Source organism: Ailuropoda melanoleuca, chromosome 5 (assembly GCF_002007445.2).
Source record: "Ailuropoda melanoleuca isolate Jingjing chromosome 5, ASM200744v2, whole genome shotgun sequence".
NCBI lineage: Eukaryota > Metazoa > Chordata > Mammalia > Carnivora > Ursidae > Ailuropoda > Ailuropoda melanoleuca.
In genome coordinates, this window is record NC_048222.1 from 81,538,014 (window position 1) to 81,557,452 (window position 19,439).

Sequence of the window (19,439 nt, forward strand, 5' to 3'; positions counted from 1 at the left end):
GCGCTTCCCTTTAAAATAAAAAAAGGGCAACAGATGAAACAAAATTCAATAGTGTTCCATATTAGAGACTTTCCCAGAATGTTTAATATGCAGATGTGTGGATCCTCCAAGGGCAAAGCAGGAATGCCATGTTTCCCCAATTTATTTGATCAGACTTCCCTGAAACACTCTCTGGCTTTAGTGCTGCAGAAGTTTCCAGGTTTGGGAAATCCTGGCAAGGAAAAGACTGTTACTGGTCTGTTCAGATTGGAGCAAGGTTTACATGTGCTTTGTTGTACTTATTCCACGGTTACGTTGTGCTTAGATGTCAGCTTTGCTAACCCTATGTGCAGAACAGAACATGGAAGGCCTCACTGCTATCCTTCAAGAGGCTCGCTGACAAGGTTGGCACCTTGGCTGGGAACGTGGGTTTCAGGAGGGTTCCTAGCATTCTCAGAATGGGTGAAGGGCTCACTATGCCTAACTGTTTATACAAACAACATGGTTTATACCAAATACCTGGCTTTCCTTCTGGGAGTCTGGAATTTTGGCACACACCAAGCAGAGCCTGCCCACATGACCAGCCCACAGTAAACATGACACTGGTCCCTAACAAACTTCCCTGGTTTGCAACACTTCACAAGTGTTGTCACAACTCATACTGGGGTAATTAAGTGTGTCCTGTGTAACTCCACCGAGGGAAGCTTGTGTCTGGTTTCCCTTGGACTTAGCTCCATGTATCTTTTCCATATGATTTTGTTCTGTAACCCTTAGCTATAAGAAATCTTGGCCATGAATATAACTTTCTGCTGAGTCCTATGTCCTGAATCTGAGCAAATCACTAAATCTCGGATGGTCTTGGGGATGCCTAACACTACGTGGAAGAGCAGTGGCAGAGGAGAGTACCCTGGATCTGCAGAATCACTACTAGGGATGATGTGTTTAACTATCCTCTAGCAGGGACTCCTATTTGAAGATCTAACTGTAGATGGTTCCATTAGGACACTTTTGGGGTAACCCCAATAAACCCCTCCATACAACAGCTGTAAGAGACTTCACTCTTCAATCACTCCATGCCTAATACCACCTGGCTCATACCAAGATTCAGCTTACTCTGAAAGGTGTGTTAAGTCCCAAGAGTCAGGAACAGAAGTTTTGTCTTTTTTCTATTTCAAAAGACACTTTGAGATATTCAAAAGCTCAAAATATAACATCCGTGTACCATATATTCCTTTTAAAAAGTTCAAGACATATCCAAAATTAAAGAAACTGCAGTATAAAATCTTAATGCAAAGAGCATTAAAATCCATTAACTATAGTGTGATTTGACAACAAATATGATTGGAAGTATAAAAAATTGGTCTTAAAAAGGAAAGAAACTACGAAAAAAGTACTAACTTAATAAAAAACTGGGTCTAAAACTCCAAATGATGTAATGACTGGTAAGTGAGATCAATAAGTTCTTGTCTTACATAGGAGGAGGTTTATGTAAGCTAGATTTCTTGTCTGGCATAAGGGAGACCCAAGAAACAACACTTGGGGGCGCCTGGGTGGCACAGCGGTTAAGCGTCTGCCTTCGGCTCAGGGCGTGATCCCAGCGTCATGGGATCGAGCCCCACATCAGGCTTCTCTGCTATGAGCCTGCTTCTTCCTCTCCCACTCCCCCTGCTTGTGTTCCCCCTCTCACTGTCTGTCTCTATCTCTGTCAAATAAATAAATAAAATCTTTAAAAAAAAAAAAAAGAAACAACACTTGATAATTAGAGAAATACTAAATAGAAATATTTTTGAGAAACAAAAAGAAAACTACTAGACTTTAAAAACAGGATAAGTGCCTATGGCAAAAATAAAAGAAAACACAATATAGTCCATATGGCAAGGGAAAACAGAGGAAACAGCATGCTTAATGAATTGAAAATGTTCACTAATGTTAAGTGGGGGGAGAAAACAAAACTGTACCTACAGAATTATCCCAAGTTTATAAACTATCAGAAAAAATAATTGCTAGGCATTGAAATTATGAGACTAGGACTCTTCTTTGCTCCTATTTTTCTTACTTCTAAAATAAGAACAGTAGTCCTGGGGTGCCTGGGTAGCTCAGTCGGTTGAGCATCTGACTCCTGGTTTTGGCTCAGGTCATGATCTCAGGGTCCTGAGATAGCGCTCTGCACTCAGTGGGAAGACGGCTTGAGATTCTCTCCCTCTCCCCTCTACTCCCTAAAATAATAAACAAATCTTTAAAAAAAATAAGACCACCAGTCCTAAATATCTAATCACAGGGATGTCAAAGGCACAAACTTAGTAAGTTATTTTAAAAGACAACACAAAATATCATATATTATCATGGCAAAGATTTGAAAACGTGGAGTCGCAGGAGAGAACTGAAAATATTCCCTGAAATCATGCAATTTGAATTACCGATGTCTACAAACAGCATTTCACATGTGTATAACAAGCATTTCATACTTTGAAAAGTTCTTACGTTCACCATCTCGTTTTTTTTAAGCCAACCTAGTAATGAAGATAATAAAAGAAGTTTTTTAATAGCCCCGCAGAAACTGATCATGGAAAGAGACATAAATGAACAGCAGAGCCAGGGCCAATGTACGTGCTGAATTAAGCATACATCAGAGAAACTAAAATCAGAAGAGATCCTAGCAGTCCTACTTTCACAAATGAAGAAACAGAGCCCATAGAGTCAGAGTCTAAAACATATGCTTCAAAAACAATAGGAAACTGCTGGCCCAGTGACAAAAAGGTAAAGAGATAACTAGATCAAATTTGTCACTTTCTAGCTCAACCACTCAGGGCAAATTATTTTCCTCTAAACCTGGATTTCAGCCCCGGTGAAATTGGAACAGTACGTTATCCCTTACGTTTGTGTTTCCATTCTCCCACCTTCTTAGATAAGAGGATGCTGACAGCATTTATTTCACAGAATCCCTGTGTGATTGCTGTTGGTTGTTAAAACAAGCTGTTTCTGTTCATTGTTCACTACACACTCCCAAAAACTTAGGGGCTGGCTTTTCATGACCAAAGCACGACTGCCATCTGGTGGCAGGCAACTTAACTACAGATACCGCTCAAAAGTCAAACAGCCTCTCCAGAGCGAGGGAATTAACGAACTTCACAAAATGAAGATAAATGTCAAAGGCAAAGTGAAGCAGGATGCGGCGATGCAGCCAACACATCTGTCATGTAAGAATGTTAACAATTCCAACTAAGTCCAAACCGTCAGTTTTACTTAGACTCACTCATTAGTCCTGCATCCCCTAAAAAAGGCTAACTTCTTGTGTTTGACGCTTCTAAACCCCTTGCTTTTCTTTCTCTGGGTTCAATAAATCTTCGAGAACAAGATTTCACTGCCTGAAGAGATTCTGCTGGCCCAACCACCTCTTTTTAACCAGAAGATGCTGAGGCCCGGCAAAGTGAAAGAACAGCTCAGGGTTTGCCCGGTCCGCCTCCTGGCTCCCATTCGAACCCACGGCGCGCGTGCCCAGATCCGAGCGTAAGGACAAGAGTCTCACGTGGACACTCTCAGTCTCTTTCACTAGTAGACCGGTAGCTAACTTCCGGGGAAGGCTGGGCTGGGAAATCTGACCGGAAGGCAGGGCGAGGCGAACCAGGCTTCCCCGTCCCCCCGCATCCCCCGCCCCCCTGCGCGCCGGCACCCCGCACCCCGCGCCACTCGGTCCGGCCTGGCGCGTGACCTGGAACCTTCACCCTCGCGCCCTTCACTCACGCTCAGCCAGCATCGACATGTTGAGAGCCTGGGGAGCCGCGAGCCTCCGGACCTGAGCGGTGGCGGCTACCGAGCAGCCGGCTCGCGAAGAAGCTAGAACCAAAGAACTCGCAAACCAGGCGGACAGCGGCGTCCAGCGCGCGTGCTGGTGATGTCAGAGAGGTGCGACGGGCCCTGGACCACGTGGCGGCGAGTAGGCGGGACGCGGACTTCCTAGGGGCGTGGCAAAGGAGTTCCGGGAGTTGAGGGAGCGCGGACACCCCGGGGAAGAGGTCGTAAGTCTCCGGGTCTGAAGCCGGTGGAGAGAAGGGTATGGGTTCATTCGCTTGCGCAAGTGCCTGTACTAAATGATTGACTAGATGTAAACCCTTTCTAAGAGTGGCTGCCACAGGGCAAGCGCTCAGTAAGGTTACCTGTATCGTTCTCAGTATTGATTACTAAATGCCAATCATGGTGCTTTCTGGAAATAAAACATGAACTCTGCCCTCTATTAGCTCACAGTCTCATGAGGAAAGTAATATGTAAACAACAGTCCTTAGGGCCGTCAGCATTTTAAAACGGTGTGTCTGAGGAGTTGGAGAAACTCACCAGGAGGGGAAGACCTTGCACTATGGTATTCTACCTCTTTTTTTAATAACCTACCTCTGCCCTCTGAGATAGAGAAGTAGATAAAGGAGATACATATCTACCTATCTATGGAATCCCAAGTTAAGAAGATAACTAAATGGGGCAACAATTTTGTCTCTAACATGATGTCTTCAAGAAGACTAAGTTGTGTTGTTTCTTCTCTTACAAAGTGCACTCTGGAACTTCGCCTTTATCCTAATCATCTCTCTATCCATACCAACACCTAGAAAAATAATTTTGAGTATGGTAGGGGCTCTATAGCCATTTGTGAATTTTAACTGAAGTGTCTCAGTCTCCATGGGAGTTCTAATGAAATTCTGGCGATGAGAATCTTAGATAGGAAGGGCATCTTCTTGCACAGGTGACTCTCCAGGGAACATCAGGGTGATGAGTATAGATAGAAGGCTTTCCTGTCGTAAGTAGAACATAAAGAGAGGAGCCAGGTGCCAGGAAAAGCCGTGTGAGGGACTAGATTCCTGTTCTAGATGAATTTGCCCTTTAACGAGGAGTCTAAACAAGGTTAACTTCTCTAGTTTCATAAAAATCAGAAAAAAGAAACGAAAGAATAGTTACCGCTATTAATGAATACCCGGGAGCTGGAATTTTTATAGCTAAGTCAGGGAGCCCCTAAATTGTGCCACGGGGAACAGGATTAAGGTAGGGAGTTGGACTTGCACAAAATTAGAAAGGCAGGATCACCCAAGTCTTTGGATAATTAGCTGATCTGTTTGATGAGACCAGAGACAATAGGAGGTAGTTACATAAGTGTGGACAATAGTGGATTGAAAAGGAAGTCAAAATTTTTAAACACCACATTTGTTAGTATGTGATTGTAGGAAGAGGGTTTTGTCTCTTGGATGGTCAGAAAGATTGAGACAAGTTTGCAACACCATTGCCATGGTCCAGGTGGTACATGGTCAAAACTTAGCTGGTCAAAACTAAACTAAGATTGTTAAGTGTGGCAGTGAATGGCAAGGAATGGTTGTGCCTTGTGATTTGGTGAGTTGCCTTTCCTGGAAATGTTCAGTCAGAGGCCACAAAGGAATACCTATAGAAGGTATTCTGCTTTTGTGTGAATGCAGGATAGACTAATGGTGTCCTAGGTTTGTTCCAACTCCAGCATTTCTTGTGCCTATGAAAAATCTATGAGGATTATCTATTGAAAAAAACTGTCAAGTGTGGGATTTTAGAAAAATATATATAATCCTATTTATATGTTTTAAATTGTCAGCTGGGAATGAATATTGTGCTTTTAAAAATAAGATGATTCAGTATAAGACATTCAGTCTTCATTCTCTTTCTTGGCAGACCCTCTCAGAGTAGTACTTCTCAGCCTTTAATGTGCATGTGAATCACCTGAGGATCTTATTAAGATGAAGTTTCTGGTTCAGCAGGTCTGGGATAGGGCCAGAAATTCTGCATTTCTAACAAGCTTCCAAGAATGTGGGTGCTGATGATCCACAGACCTTACTTTGTACAGGAGGCCATCAAACAACCAAAGGTATAAATGAACTCAGGGTTAAAATATACTTTTTTCTTCTGTTCAAGAAAAGTACTTTATGAAGAACACCTTTAGGTAAGGTTGACAAACACTGATAATATACTTCAAAGACCTGAGCCTAGAAGGTACTTGGGATCAACCTAGCCCCCTGCCTTCATGCAAACAAAGACCAAGATCAGAGACAGATGATTGCTACTTCTTTTCTTTAGCTCTAGCAAATCACATTAATCCTCTCCCCCCGCCGCCGCCCTGCCACTCCACACATATACAATTATAAAAGCTAATTACACATTCTGTAGAACTACAAAAAGGAATTCTCATATGTTGTACTACATCTTTATACTATATGACAGGTATAGCATTAAAATTTTTATCTATAAAAGAAATAGAACTGAATCTTGCCAGTTAAACTTAGCTCATTCCTAAGAAGCACGAGGACGATACAATGCGGGGGGTGGGGGGAGCAGAAAACACGATAGAGTCTAAATTCTGCTACTAGCTTGCAATGTGATCTTGGACAAGTCATTCACCCCTTTTGATATCACTGATCCAATTGAAAAACAGATGATCACTGAGATTATTTCTGGGTCTGAAAGATTCTCATAAAATTAATCAGAAAAGTCTAAGTCAGTGATATGAGCATTAAAAGGAATAAAATATAATATTTAAGAGCTTGGATTCTGAAACCAGACTTCCTGGGTTCAAATCTTAGCTCTGTAACTTACTAGCTTTGGTAACCTGCTGTGTATGTTGGGCAGATTATTCTACCTACTCCTTCCTCTATTAAGAGGAATAACGAGATGATGCGTGTCAAGTGCTTAAAATGGCATCTGGCACATAGTACCCAATACAGTACTCAATAAAGCGCTGTTTAAATTTAAAGGAAATAGAGGTTAGAATGATTATTTCAACAGATATTTATTGTTTCAGACATTGTGCTCACTGCTGGAATTACAAAGGTGAACAAAACAGTCATGACCCCTACCCTCATTGAGTTTGCCGAGAAGATAAACATTAATCAAATAACCACAGATGTAAATATAAAATTAGACCTGAGATAAATGCTGGAGAGAGAAAGACATGAGCCTAGGACAGACTATAAGAGGGGATTTAACTTAGGAAAATTCAAGAAAGCTTCTGCCAGGAAGTGAGAAGTGTACAGCACACAGGAGGCCAAAGGCTTCATTATTCTCTCCAAACTGAACCCAGAGAGTCTGGAACTTGAACAAACCTGGGAGACTAACATCCATAAGCAGTCAGTGGCTGATGTCTTCATCATCTGTGAGCACTTGTACACCATCAGCAGCTACTCACCACCTGATTCCACTGTCAGCTTTGTCTATGGCACAGGGCACAGCAAGGCCCTGACCATCCCACTCAAGAACCATACAACAGCATGGTTGACTGTGTCCCACTGGAGAAGAAGCTCTTTGCCTGGGACAGCTTCAACATGGTCACTTATGACATCAGGCTGTCCAAGATGTGAAAAGCCTTTTATGTCAGGAAAGGCAACAGGACATGATGTTTAGGGCTCCTGAAGGGAGAGCCAGCCAGCCAAAGCCCATGCAGCTTTTGTCTGCTTTTTAAGGTTTCATTATTAATCCATAACTATGTGCATCATCACCATAACTGACTGTGTGGAAATAGCAATTTGGGGGATTTAGACAGTTTCTTAATAGATATTCTTTTCTTCTGTCATCTTTTAAAGGGCTGTTTAACCAAAATAGTTCAAGTTTTGTGGTGATGCTGGGCAAAAGCTATAATGCATAGTAGTCTCTTCATGAAAACCACAAGGCTTTTTTATAAAAGGCCCTTACTGGCTAAAGAGGGTATGTTTGGGGGATAAGAGTTTGGGCATAACAGCTTGCCCCATGTGGCATCCAGGATCATCCCCTGCATGTTGCACAGTTACCATAAGCCACAATAAAAAGCAGCACTTCTAGAAGAAGAGGAACAGCTCTGTGGCTGATACTGACCATATGTATAGTTGGCTTCTAATGCTTCACACAGTGTCCAGTGGATGTTAAATAACTTTTGCCCTGTGAAATAAAGTGATCATATATACCATCCTTCTTGGGGGAAAAAAAAAAGGAAGTGAGAAGTGAATTAAAGCATAGCCTATTCCAGGACTTGATATGGCTGAATGCAGAACAAGGGAAGGGAAGAATTGAGTAGGGTGCCAGTTCTTACAAGTTCTTGTGTCATAATAAGGATTTGGGTCTTTGTCTCAAGAGCTATGGGAAGCCACTGAAGAATTTTTAGGTAGGGAAGTAACACACATTATAGTTTCTAAAAGGTCCCTATGGCTGTTGTATGGACAGAACAGATTGAAGGGGGAAAGGTGTTTATAGAGAGTCCAATTAGCAGGCAATTGTAGTTAAGGTGAAAAATGAAGGTGGTTGTCAAAGTGATGATTAGTTGTTGGATTCAAAAGACTTTTAGAAGATAAGGTCAATAGGAATTGATAACCTGGATATTTGGGAGTTGAGAGAGAGAAAGTTGTCAAGAATAATCTCAACATTTCTATAACTGAAACAGTGGCATTTGGGGGTAAGGAATAAAGCTCAGTTTTAGACATGATATGCTTGAGGTGTCTTTGAGTGTGAGCATCATCATTTAGACATAGGAGTCTAGAGCTCAGGAAACAGGTTTGGGTTAGAGATGAAAACTGGGAATCATGGGGCACCTGGGTGGCTCAGTTGGCTAAGCATCTGCCTTCAGCTCAGGTCATGGTCTCAGGATCCTGGGATTGAGCCCTGCATTGGGCTCCCTGCTCAGCGGGGAGTCTGCTGCTCCCTCTCCTTCTGCCTCTCCACCTTGCTCGTGCGCTCTCTCTCTCTCTCAAATAAATAAAATCTTAAAAAAAACGGGGACTCATGCAAATGTGGATGTTAAATAAAGCCATGAACAGTGATGTGTGCACCCAGAAGGAGTGTGGAATGCGAACAATGAAAGGCCAGGCTTTGAGGAAGTCTAACATTTAATAACCAGAAGAGAAGAATGAGACTCTTAGGAGAGCTGGAAGGAGCTGCTTCAGAGGTAAGAGAAAAAGCAGGGGGGAAATATTTCAGAGAATGATGAAGTGGTCAACAATGTTGAAAGCAGCCAGAGATCAAGTATCAATACTGATGATTCTGTGTAGCAATGAACCAACATCATTGCTTCTGAAAGTCTCCTTTGGAGACTAGGTGATTTAAAAAAAAAAAAAAGAAAAGAAAAGAAAAGAAAGGAGTAGGAAGAGGGAATTTAGAGTCCTGCAAAACCAAAGAGATTTTGAAAAAATCAAGGAACACATATTTGGTTCCCCAGTTTCCCCCTCCACACTCACTAAAAGAGAATTACCATTTGAAAGGGCACTTTTCCACACTGAGAGCAGGTGGCAGTCCTGAAGTAGGAGTCTTAAAAACTACCCCTTAGCCAAGAGCCCGTGCATGAGATTAATAAACAAAAATAGTTTCATCTATACAAGGCTTCTCTAAGGAGAAAAAAGAAAGTGAGAATGGAAACATTTCAGCTGATGAAAATCTACCCCTGCAAAAACAACCAAAAACAGAAGAAAACTATAGATAATACTCCACATCAAATTAATTATTTGGTGATGTGGAGGGGACAAAATAACCTTGAATCAGGAACTCCAGCTAACAGAAACGGACAAAAAACAGGAAGCAATAAAATGAGAGTTGATTAAACACAGGAAAAAATGGAAGTAAAACAGCAAAACCGTATCAGAAATGAGGACCAAATTACAAGGTGGCCAAAGGAATATATTCAAATTAAAAGTCAATAAGATATATTTAAAAAGCTAACCAAACAACTAAGAGAATGAAAATGAGATAAAGAAGTTTAGTAACAGTGTCAGCTATTGAAATGGAAGAGAGAAGGGGTGCCTGGGTGGCTCAGTCAGCTGAGCTTCTGATTCTTGGTTTTGGCTCAGGTTGTGATCTCAGGGGTCATGGGATCGAGCCCCACATCAGGCTCCCGCTCAGTGGGGCATCTGCTTGAGATTCTCTTCCTCTCCTTCTGCCCCTCCCCTTCTTGTACACACTCTCACATAAATGTGCACATGCACTCTCTCTCTCCAAAATAAATAAATAAATCTTAAAAAAAAAAAAAGTAATGGAAGAGAGGCAAAGAAGATCCAACAGAGATGTATAAAATTGGAGTTCCTGAAGACTAAAAATGTAATAATAGAACAAAACTAACATTTACAACTGTTACCCAAGAAAACTTTCCAGAAATAAGAGGATCTGATTCTCCATATTTTAAAAGTCTAACAAGTGTCTGGGAAAATTGAGCCACAACCATCAACTCCAACACGTATCCTAGCAAAATTACTAGACTTTCTCAAAAAAAATCCCTAAACAAAATAATAATAATAACATGTAAATAAGTTAATAACATAACTAATTTTTTAAAATAATAAGGGCAAAAGAATTAGGTCAACATCAGACCTCTCAATATCAATGTAGAAAGCAAGGCAACCATGGAGCAACAATTGTTAAGAAACTAAAGGAAAGAGAATATGAATCAAGACTTTTATAGCCAGCCTAGTTATCCTTCAAGTGTCCAGTCTGTAGAAAACCAGTTTTAAACATTCCACAACTCATGAGCCTTTCTTGAGAAATCTAGTAGAGGACAAGCTTCACCCTATCCTCCCTATCAGGAGATGACTGGGAACACTTTGTGAGAAGGGATAGTAAGCGGGGAGCCTGGGTGGCTCAGTCCCTTGAGTGGCTTCAGCTCAGGTCCTGATCTCAGTTCATGATCTCAGGGTTGTGAGAACGAGCCCCACAATGGCTCCACGCTCGGTGGTGAGTCTGCAGGAAATTCTCTCTCTCCCTCTGCCCCTCCCCCTAAAAGAAATAAATCTTTTTAAAAAAGGAGAGTAAGCATTTCATATATGTAATTGCAAACAGATACTTTCCTGGTGCATTGACCTTATATCAAACAAAAATCTTGATTTTTTTTAAAGATTATTTATTTATTTATTTGACAGAGAGACAGCCAGTGAGAGAGGGAACACAAGCAGGGGGAGTGGGAGAGGAAGAAGCAGGCTCCCAGAGGAGTAGCCTGATGTGGGGCTCGATCCCAGGACTCTGGGATCACGCCCTGAGCCGAAGGCAGACGCTTAACGACTGCGCCACCCAGGCACCCCAAACAAAAATCTTGAAAATGGGTTGTAGGTCCTGTTTTAGATGACACACTTTGGAGGAAGAGGGAGGTTCTGGGATCACACACCTTGGATGAAGAGGGAGGTTGTGAGATATGTGTGAAATAAGCCAGGGGGAAATATTCTCACTTAAGATGTTCTGAGGCAATTCGGGCCAGTTCATTTGAAACATTTTACCCTTTTACTGTTGAGTGTCAACAGTAAATACGACTCACAAATCTGAGACAAAAGAACTTTTCTGTTTCCTGTGATACAAATTCATGGGGATTCTTCTAACTGGTCTGAATGTGCTGTTTATCTGTCCTCTAGTTTCTGCATTTTGGTCCAAATGTTCTAAGTATGTTTGATTTTTGTCTTTGTGAATTGTGACGGGTAAAGTTGGGCAAGTTACTTCCTAAGTATTTTCCTCTACTCTCTTTATTATATGACCTAGGGTGCCCTATTAAAAATTCCATAATTTAGGGGCACCTGGATGGCTCAGTTGGTTAAGCATCTGCCTTCGGCTCAGGTCATGATCCTGGAGTCCCAGGATTAAGCCCTGCATTGGGCTCCCTGCTAAGCGGGAGTCTGCTTCTCCATCTGCCCCTCACCCCGCTTGTGCTCGCTCTGTCTCTCGCTTGCTCTCTCTCAAATAAATAAATAAAATCTTTAAAAAAAATAAAAATTCCATAAGTTTGAGAGGGCTTTACTATTTCCAGGTCTTTCACAAACATCTCGTTTTGATTTTGATTTCAAGGATGCTAATGGTAGAATTTAAGATCTCAGCGTATGCCTTTCCCGCACTTGTTAAGCCAACCAATCCTATCTTCCCTCACAACCTCCTTCCACTATCACCCACTCCAAGGAAAATTAATGACAAGAGGGGGTGTAAAATCCCGAAATGAAAAATTACGGCTATTGCTTATCGGAAATCCAAGCAAGAAACCAAAGGTTAAGTGGCAATTAGTTTTAAGTGTCTGCAAATGAAATTGGAGGAACTTGGGACAGCCTTCATACCACAAGGAGACAATAACAAGGGAATTAGGTGGCAGATTAACAACATAAGTTGTTTTTTTGTTTGTTTGTTTGCTTTTTTCTTTTAAACACACTATTCTTGCTTAGCACTTTAGGGCATACAAAGATAAACAGTACAGAACCTATGGAGCTCCTGTTCAGGGAAGTGAATATGTGCAAACTTAATTCTAAGGCAAGGCAGATTGTATTAAATATTTTCAAGTGGCACAAAGTGCTATAAATGCATCAAAAGAAAAAAAAAATCCTCTGCAGGTCAGCGTCACCTGGGAACTTGTTAGAAATGCGAATTCTCATGCCCCACACTAGCCCTCCTGAAACAGAAACTCTAGGATGGGTCCCCGCCCTGTGTATTTTACTAAGCCCTGCAAGTAATGTTGATGCCAGAGTGGGAAAATCACTGATGTCAGATATTTATACTCAGTACTACGGCTTCTAGGGAATCTGGAAGGAAATGTTACCAGGTTTATGCAAATATTTGTGTTCCAAAATGTCTTTTGCAGCTAAGATATGAGATGAAAAATTCAAAACAATGTAAGTCCCCAACAATGGGAATTTTTAATCGCTATAATTATATATCAGTTAAGACACTAGCCACATTTACCATTGTAGCTATGGGACACTGCTCAGCTAAGAGTGGGAGCCCTGAGTTGTTTCCTTTATAGAAACCCCATATCCACCCTCTGCACCACTTCACCGGGCCAGAGCTGATTGGAGGTATGCAGCCACGCCACAGGAGGCCAGCACCCATGGGGGTGTTCCACCGTGAGAAGCTGGCCACACATGGGAGGATGGTGATCAGCTGAACTAGTCAGTCTTCCTCTTGGCAGTTTGAGCTAGGGAGTAGAAAGAAGCAGCTTTTAGTAGAGGTAGGCGTTCAAAGTATGTTTTTAAACTTTTGCTTGTGATGATCCCACTTTGAAAGGAAGGAAAGGGCAGGAGAGGCAGATAAGTTTCAGTGAGAGAAGAAACTTCCACAGAACATGGTTGAAATTATCTCTGCCTGGTGAAGGAGAAATGAAAGTCACACTGACTCCTGGCAGCTGTTTTTTATTGTTTATTTTCTATGCGTTTAGAGTAAAAGTAAAAGTAAACCTACCCTATGACCCAGCAATTCCGCTTCTAGGTATTTATGCAGGAGAAATGAAAACATATTTTTACAAAAACACTTGTACAAGAATGTTCATTGAGGCTTTATTCATAATAGTTATTAACTAGAAGCAGCCCCAGTATTCAGCATCTGGCAAATGAATAAAGTGGCACATTCCTACCACAAAATACTGCTCAGCAGTGAGGACAAGCAAACTACTGACACACACGACCACATTTGATGGGCTTGGCAAATCATGGCGTATGGGCCCGGCTACCTGTGTTTGTAATCAAAGTTTTATTGGAACAGCCAGCCCCACTCATCTATCTTTTGTTGGGTTGTTTTTTGGCTACATTAGCAGAGTTGAGTAGTTTCAAGAGACTGTCTGGTCCCAAAGGCTAAAATAGTTACTACCTAAAAATATTAAGAGAAAGTTTCCCGGTGCTCAGTGAAAGTATATACTCTATGATTCCATTTGTATGAAATTCTAGAAGGGCAAAACAAATCTAGGTGTGGAAAATCAGAACAGCTCTTGTCTCTGGGGGAGTGGGGCACACACTGACTGGGAAGGGTTTCAAGGAAACTTTGAGGGGTGATGATGGCATCATAGATTTTAATAACCATTTGGGTTACACGGTTCAATGCCTTTTTGGGGGGGAACTCAGAGGTGTACTCTTATGATTTGCACATTTTACTGTATAGACCTGTAAAAAACTTAACAAACATTGAAACTTAAGTAACAACATTTATGCTGAACTATTTAGGGGAACATATTCTGATGTCTGCAGTTTACTTTGAAATGCCCCCCCAAATAGGTGGGGTTAGTGGATGAAGAGAATCTGAAAGATGTGTGAATGTGTGATACAGCAAGTGTAGTGAAATCTCAGTGGATGTTCACTATAAAATTCTTCAGCTTCACTTCATGCTGGAAATTTTTCATAATGGAATGTTGGGGACAAAAAACAATGTTGACAATGTTTAAGATCAGATATTGAGGATCTTTTTGTTTACGTAAATCCAAGGACTCAAAGATAATCTTTACCAACCTTTAAATAAGGTAGTGTAACAAATCCAATGGTAAATAGGCCGTTACTCCTTTTACAGGGTTTTACGGGAAAATGACCCATGAAAAACAATTCACTGCTTCTACTAGAACAAACTGAGACCCCTCTTTCCTTGTTATCTGGTGGTCTCCTCAAGTTCACTTCCTATTATTTGAGGTAACCCAAATGAGTGTTGGTTCTTATCACCAAAAAAAGAAGGAGGAGGAGAAGAAAGGAAGAAATAAGACACATGGGGAAATGCTTACCAAGTTGTACCTACATCTGATCATCCATGTAATTTTTTAAAAGATTTTATTTATTTATTTGACACAGAAAGAGAGAGAAAGAGAGCACAAGCAGGAGGAGTGGCAGCAGGAGAAAAAGGAGAAGCAGACTCCCCGCTGAGCAAAGAGCCTGACATGGGCTTTGATCCCAGGACCCCAGGATCATGACCTGAGCTGAAGGCAGATGCTTAACAAATTGAGCCACGCAGGTGCCCCATAATTTCAGTAATTTAAAAAATATGTACTGAGAGGCACCTGGGTGGCTCAGTCAGTTAAGTGTCCAACTCTTGGTTTCGGCTCAGGTCATGATCTTGTGGTTGTGAGATCAAGCCCCATATTGGCCTCTATGCTCAGCATGGAATCTACTTCAGATTCTTTCTCTCTCTCTCTCTCTAATAAAGAAATAAATAAAATCTTAATGTACCAAATAAAAGCCTTAAAGGCAATAATACCTGAATCGTTAAGGTCATTTCTTGTTGGTAAGGTTATGGTTATTTTTTGACCTTCCAAGTGCTTTTTACGGTTTTCTCCTGGTTATGATTCATGTATTCCTGCTCCTTCACACACCTGATAACTTTTTATGCCATGACAAGAATTCTGTGTTATGTTATTGGGTGTTGGTGGATTTGTATTCCTTTAAATATTTTGTTCTGGGATAGGTTACGTTTTTTGGGAACAATTTGATCTCAAGACTTTCTCTTAATTTTTGTTAGGTGGGGGCCCACCAGTCTTTTAGTTTAGGTGTAATCTAGTCCCACGACTGAGATAAGACTCTTCTGAGAATTATATTTAATGCTTTATGTGTTCAGAGTTCTTACTGCTCAGGAAATACAGGTTATTCTCGGCCCTGCATAAGCTCTGGGGATTTTTCTGCCTGTTTTTCTTGGGTAGCTCCTTCCCAGTAGTTTCTGTACATGGATCTCTTGCTCAGTACTTATGAGAAGACTGGAGGGGTCCCCACTGATGGTATGTGGAGCCCTTGGTATAGTTCTCTTCTCTCCAAACACAGCCCCATGGATTCTAGCTACCTTGATCTGTGTCTCCTCAGCAGTGTGAGATCTCTGAGTTCTGTTGGGGTTCCCCCCCTCCCCGTGTGCAGGCTGGAAACTCTCTCCAGGCAGGAACGTCCCATCTCTTGGTAGGGGGTGTGTGGCACAGTTCTTCACTGCCTACTCCTTAATGTCTGAAAACCAGTATTTTGTATCTTTTGTCCAGTTTTGTGTTGTTCAAGATGGATGGATAGTTCCAGTCCCTGTTACTCCATTGTGGCTGGAAGCAGAGATTCCTAATACTTTCTGAATGTTTCAAGTTTTCTACAGCTTCTGTACCAGTTATGCATACCCACAAAAGTCAAGTCTTTAAAAAGTAAAATTGTCCTATACAGTAGCAAGCAAGTTGGAACCATGAAAGTTTTAAGCCAACAAACCCGATTTTACCTTCAAATCAATCATTCACTAGTGAAGACCGATAAACCTAAAATGGCATAAAGCAGAAAATGAGATATCATGTGCTCTGAATGACTTCTACTACAAAAACAAAAAACAAAAACCACCCACCACCACCACCATCACCACTAAAAACAAACTGTAAACATTTCAAAGAGCATTCTGAATTTCCATAGAACTGTATATTGTGGCAGTTGAGGCAGGAAAGCCTGGAAGCAGGCTGATGGAAATAATTCCATTTTCTCATTTATTTAAAGCTAATTATTTTATAGACCCCCCCTTAATATTTCTTGCAGGGAAATAGAGCTACCCTATGACCCAGCCATTGCACTACTGGGTATTTACCCCAAAGAGACAGACGTAGTGAAGAGAAGGGCCATATGCACCCCAATGTTCATAGCAGCATTGTCCACAATAGCCAAACTGTGGAAGGAGCCGAGATGCTCTTCAACAGATGAATGGATAAAGAAAATGTGGTCTGTATATACGATGGAGTATTACTCAGCCATCAGAAAGGATGATTACCCAACATTTGCAGCAACATAGATGGAACTGGAGAAGATTAGTCCAAGTGAAATAAGTCAAGCAGAGAAAGACAATTATCATATGGTTTCACTTTGTGGAACATAAGGAATAGCGGGAGATCATTAGGAGAAGGAAGGGGAAAATGAAGGGGGGATAAACAAAGCGGGAGAAGAACCATGAGAGACTATGGACTCCGGGAAACAAACTGAGGGTTTCAGAGGGGAGGGGGGGCAGGCGGATGGATTGGCCCAGTGATGGGTATTAAGGAGGGCATGTATTGCATGGAGCGCTGAGTGTTATATACAAACAATGAATCATGGAACACTACACCAAAAACGAATGATGTACTGTATGGTGACTAACATAACATCATAAAAAAATAATAAATAAATAAAGCTAATTCTGCCATGGAACTTCACTGTGGGCCTCTGCTCCACCCTTCCTCCCCCAGCCTTTGGGGATATTTCTCCTGAGGAGGAACAATACAGCCCAGGGAGTCTGTTTTTGTCCATTTTCAGAGAGCTATGTCTAATATGAACTCCCCGAATGTGCCAATCCAGCGGCTGTTACCCAAAGCATGAAAGACTCATCCCCTCCCTGGGGGGTGTCTCCTGCAGTCCTGCCGAAGCCTGCCTCAGGCCACAGGAGGAGCACAAGTTCCCACCCTCAGATCCAATACACTAGAAGTGGGTGCTTGATGTGATGCCTTGCTGAGATTTATCTACCCATTCTGTGGCAGGGGCTCGAGGAGGGGAGAATCCTATTTTGCTACGTTATTCCCCCTGTAATCTGCTTTAAACATAACCTGGTTTCTGATCCCTGTGCTTCCGAGTCAGGAGAATGTATCAGTGAGCCAAGAGCCATGAGAAGGGAAGGCTCTCTGTTGATCCTGGTCCAGAAATGCCTTCTGGCTTTCTGGCAGCAGATCTGGCCTGAGATTCCCCCTCTGTTTATACTTCCTATCAAAATGTTAGGACTTCAAGCTTTAGCCTTCAGAAAATCTGTAAAGCTCAACAGTAGAAAATCACATCCAGAGATCAAATTCACAACAGTGATGTCAAAAGAAAAAACAAATCTGATTTCCTCACTGCCTTACAATTTTTTTCTTTATGTCTTTGATTAGCCTTTGAGTGAGGGGGTGACACTTGAGTTTCTTATATCTTGAGATGATTCAGGGCTGCAGGTGGGAGAGGGGAGGGTGATGGGGATGAGGTCAAGGAGATGCCTGCAAAGGTAATGAATAAACACCACAGGGTGGGAGTCCAGGTGATGGAAAAGGGTGTGTGGTGGCCAACTTAGTCAGTGCTGGAGAGGGTTTCCAGACCTGAGCTGCTAGCTGAGACCCCTGCCACCCCCACTTCCCCACACCGGCCACTGGCCCATCCTGAGAGTGGGAAAGTATCCTGTCAGGCAGGGACCATGGCAGTTATGAGTGGAGATTCTGAAATCTCCTAAGGAGCTTTCCCAAGCCCCATTCTTGCCTCTCCATGACTCCTTCTAGAATCTTCTTTCTGGCTTCTGCTGCTCTCTGGGTAAGCAGTCCATAGTCTATGGAGCTCTACTGGTGTAGTCTGCCCTCCCTGTGGTGATTTTCTTTGGTGCAGTAATTAACAGAGGCACCTCCAAAGTTAGAGGGTTCAAATCTAGCTCTGACACCTGCAAGTTATGTCCTCTCTCTGATTCCTCATCTGCTATTCTAGGGGGTTGCTGTGAGAATTAATGTAGAAATCATACCAGGATGCCTAGTGAGCTTTAGGGCTGTAATACCCCAAGTGGCCACTGCTGTTTGCCCTGAGAATTATAGGTAGTTCTTGGGGCTGAATCTGCCCCTCCCTTATTCTCCATGTCCCTGTCCCTCTTTCATCTTTTTCTGCCATTTACCAGTTGCTGACCGTGGGCAGGCTACTAAATGTTCTGTGCCTCATTACAGGACAATAATGGTACCTCCCTCAAAGTGTTGTGATGCTGGTTAAGTGGAGCAATTTAATGAATGTCCTAAATGAAGTCTTCACGTAGTTTAGGACAACACTTGATGTGGAGAAGGAACTAAAGAGATGGCTGTTTATATCGGAGTGCATACAGTTTTGTTTTTTAACTGCACACCAGGGCCACCATCTTGATCTGTCCAGTAGCCATCTCAGCATGGGTAACAGATGAGAGAGATTCCTGGGGGAGCGGCTGTCTTTGGACCTAGAATCCCATAGAATCATATACCTGTTAAGCCACTAGCTGGGGTCGTTGCTGATTGAGGAGCTGGTGAAGAGGAGACCATGATCATGGAGCACAAATATTCACATCTGTTGATTTTAAGGAAATCTCTAGAAGTCCTTTCAGACATTTTTGACTTGCACAAAGTTAATTCACATTTAGTCACTTTAAAAAGCTTTGTTATGAGAGATATTAAGGAATACCATTTGCAATATTATAGGCACCCCATTTTTTAAATCCCACTTTTAAAAATAAGAAAGTGTATATAATAGTCTACATATACATACATATACAGTTAGCATATACATGGAAACATTTGAGGACGCTACATTGCAAACTGTTAATATTGGCATTTTCAGTGGAGCAGGAATGGAATTACAGGAGACTTTTTATTTTCTACAATATATATTTTTATATTGTCAGAACTTTTTTCTTTCTTTTTTAAAATTTTTATAATAATTTTTTTATTATGTTAGTCACCATACAGTACATCCCTAGTTTTTGATGTAAAGTTCCATTGTTCATTACTTGCGTATAACACCTAGTGCACCATGCAATACGCGCCCTCCTTAATACCCATCACCGGCCTATCCCAATCCCCCACCCCCCTCCCCTCTGAAGCCCTCAGTTTGTTTCCCAGAGTCCATAGTCTCTCATGGCTCATTCCCCCTTCTGTTTATCCCCCTTCCTTCTTCCCTTTCTTCTCCTACCGATCTTCCTACTTCTTATGTTCCATAAATGAGTGAAACCATATGATAATTGGTCTTTCTCTGCTTGACTTATTTCACTTAGCGTTATCTCCTCCAGTCCCATCC

At 41.9% G+C, this 19,439-nt stretch overlaps 1 protein-coding gene and 1 long non-coding RNA gene across 2 annotated transcripts in view; one reads left to right on the top strand and one right to left on the bottom strand.

Annotated features, from left to right (window-relative positions):
- PINX1 (PIN2 (TERF1) interacting telomerase inhibitor 1) overlaps positions 1-3,869 on the bottom strand; it is an 81,520-nt gene extending 77,651 nt beyond the window's left edge. The window contains exon 1 of the mRNA XM_019792772.2: positions 3,721-3,869. Coding sequence (XP_019648331.1) covers positions 3,721-3,739 — 19 coding nt within the window. The 5' untranslated portion in view covers positions 3,740-3,869. The remainder of the gene's footprint in view (positions 1-3,720) is intronic.
- An 86-nt stretch (positions 3,870-3,955) lies between these two features.
- LOC117802398 overlaps positions 3,956-19,439 on the top strand; it is a 21,796-nt gene continuing 6,312 nt past the window's right edge. The window contains exon 1 of the long non-coding RNA XR_004625773.1: positions 3,956-4,030. This is a non-coding gene — a long non-coding RNA (uncharacterized LOC117802398). The remainder of the gene's footprint in view (positions 4,031-19,439) is intronic.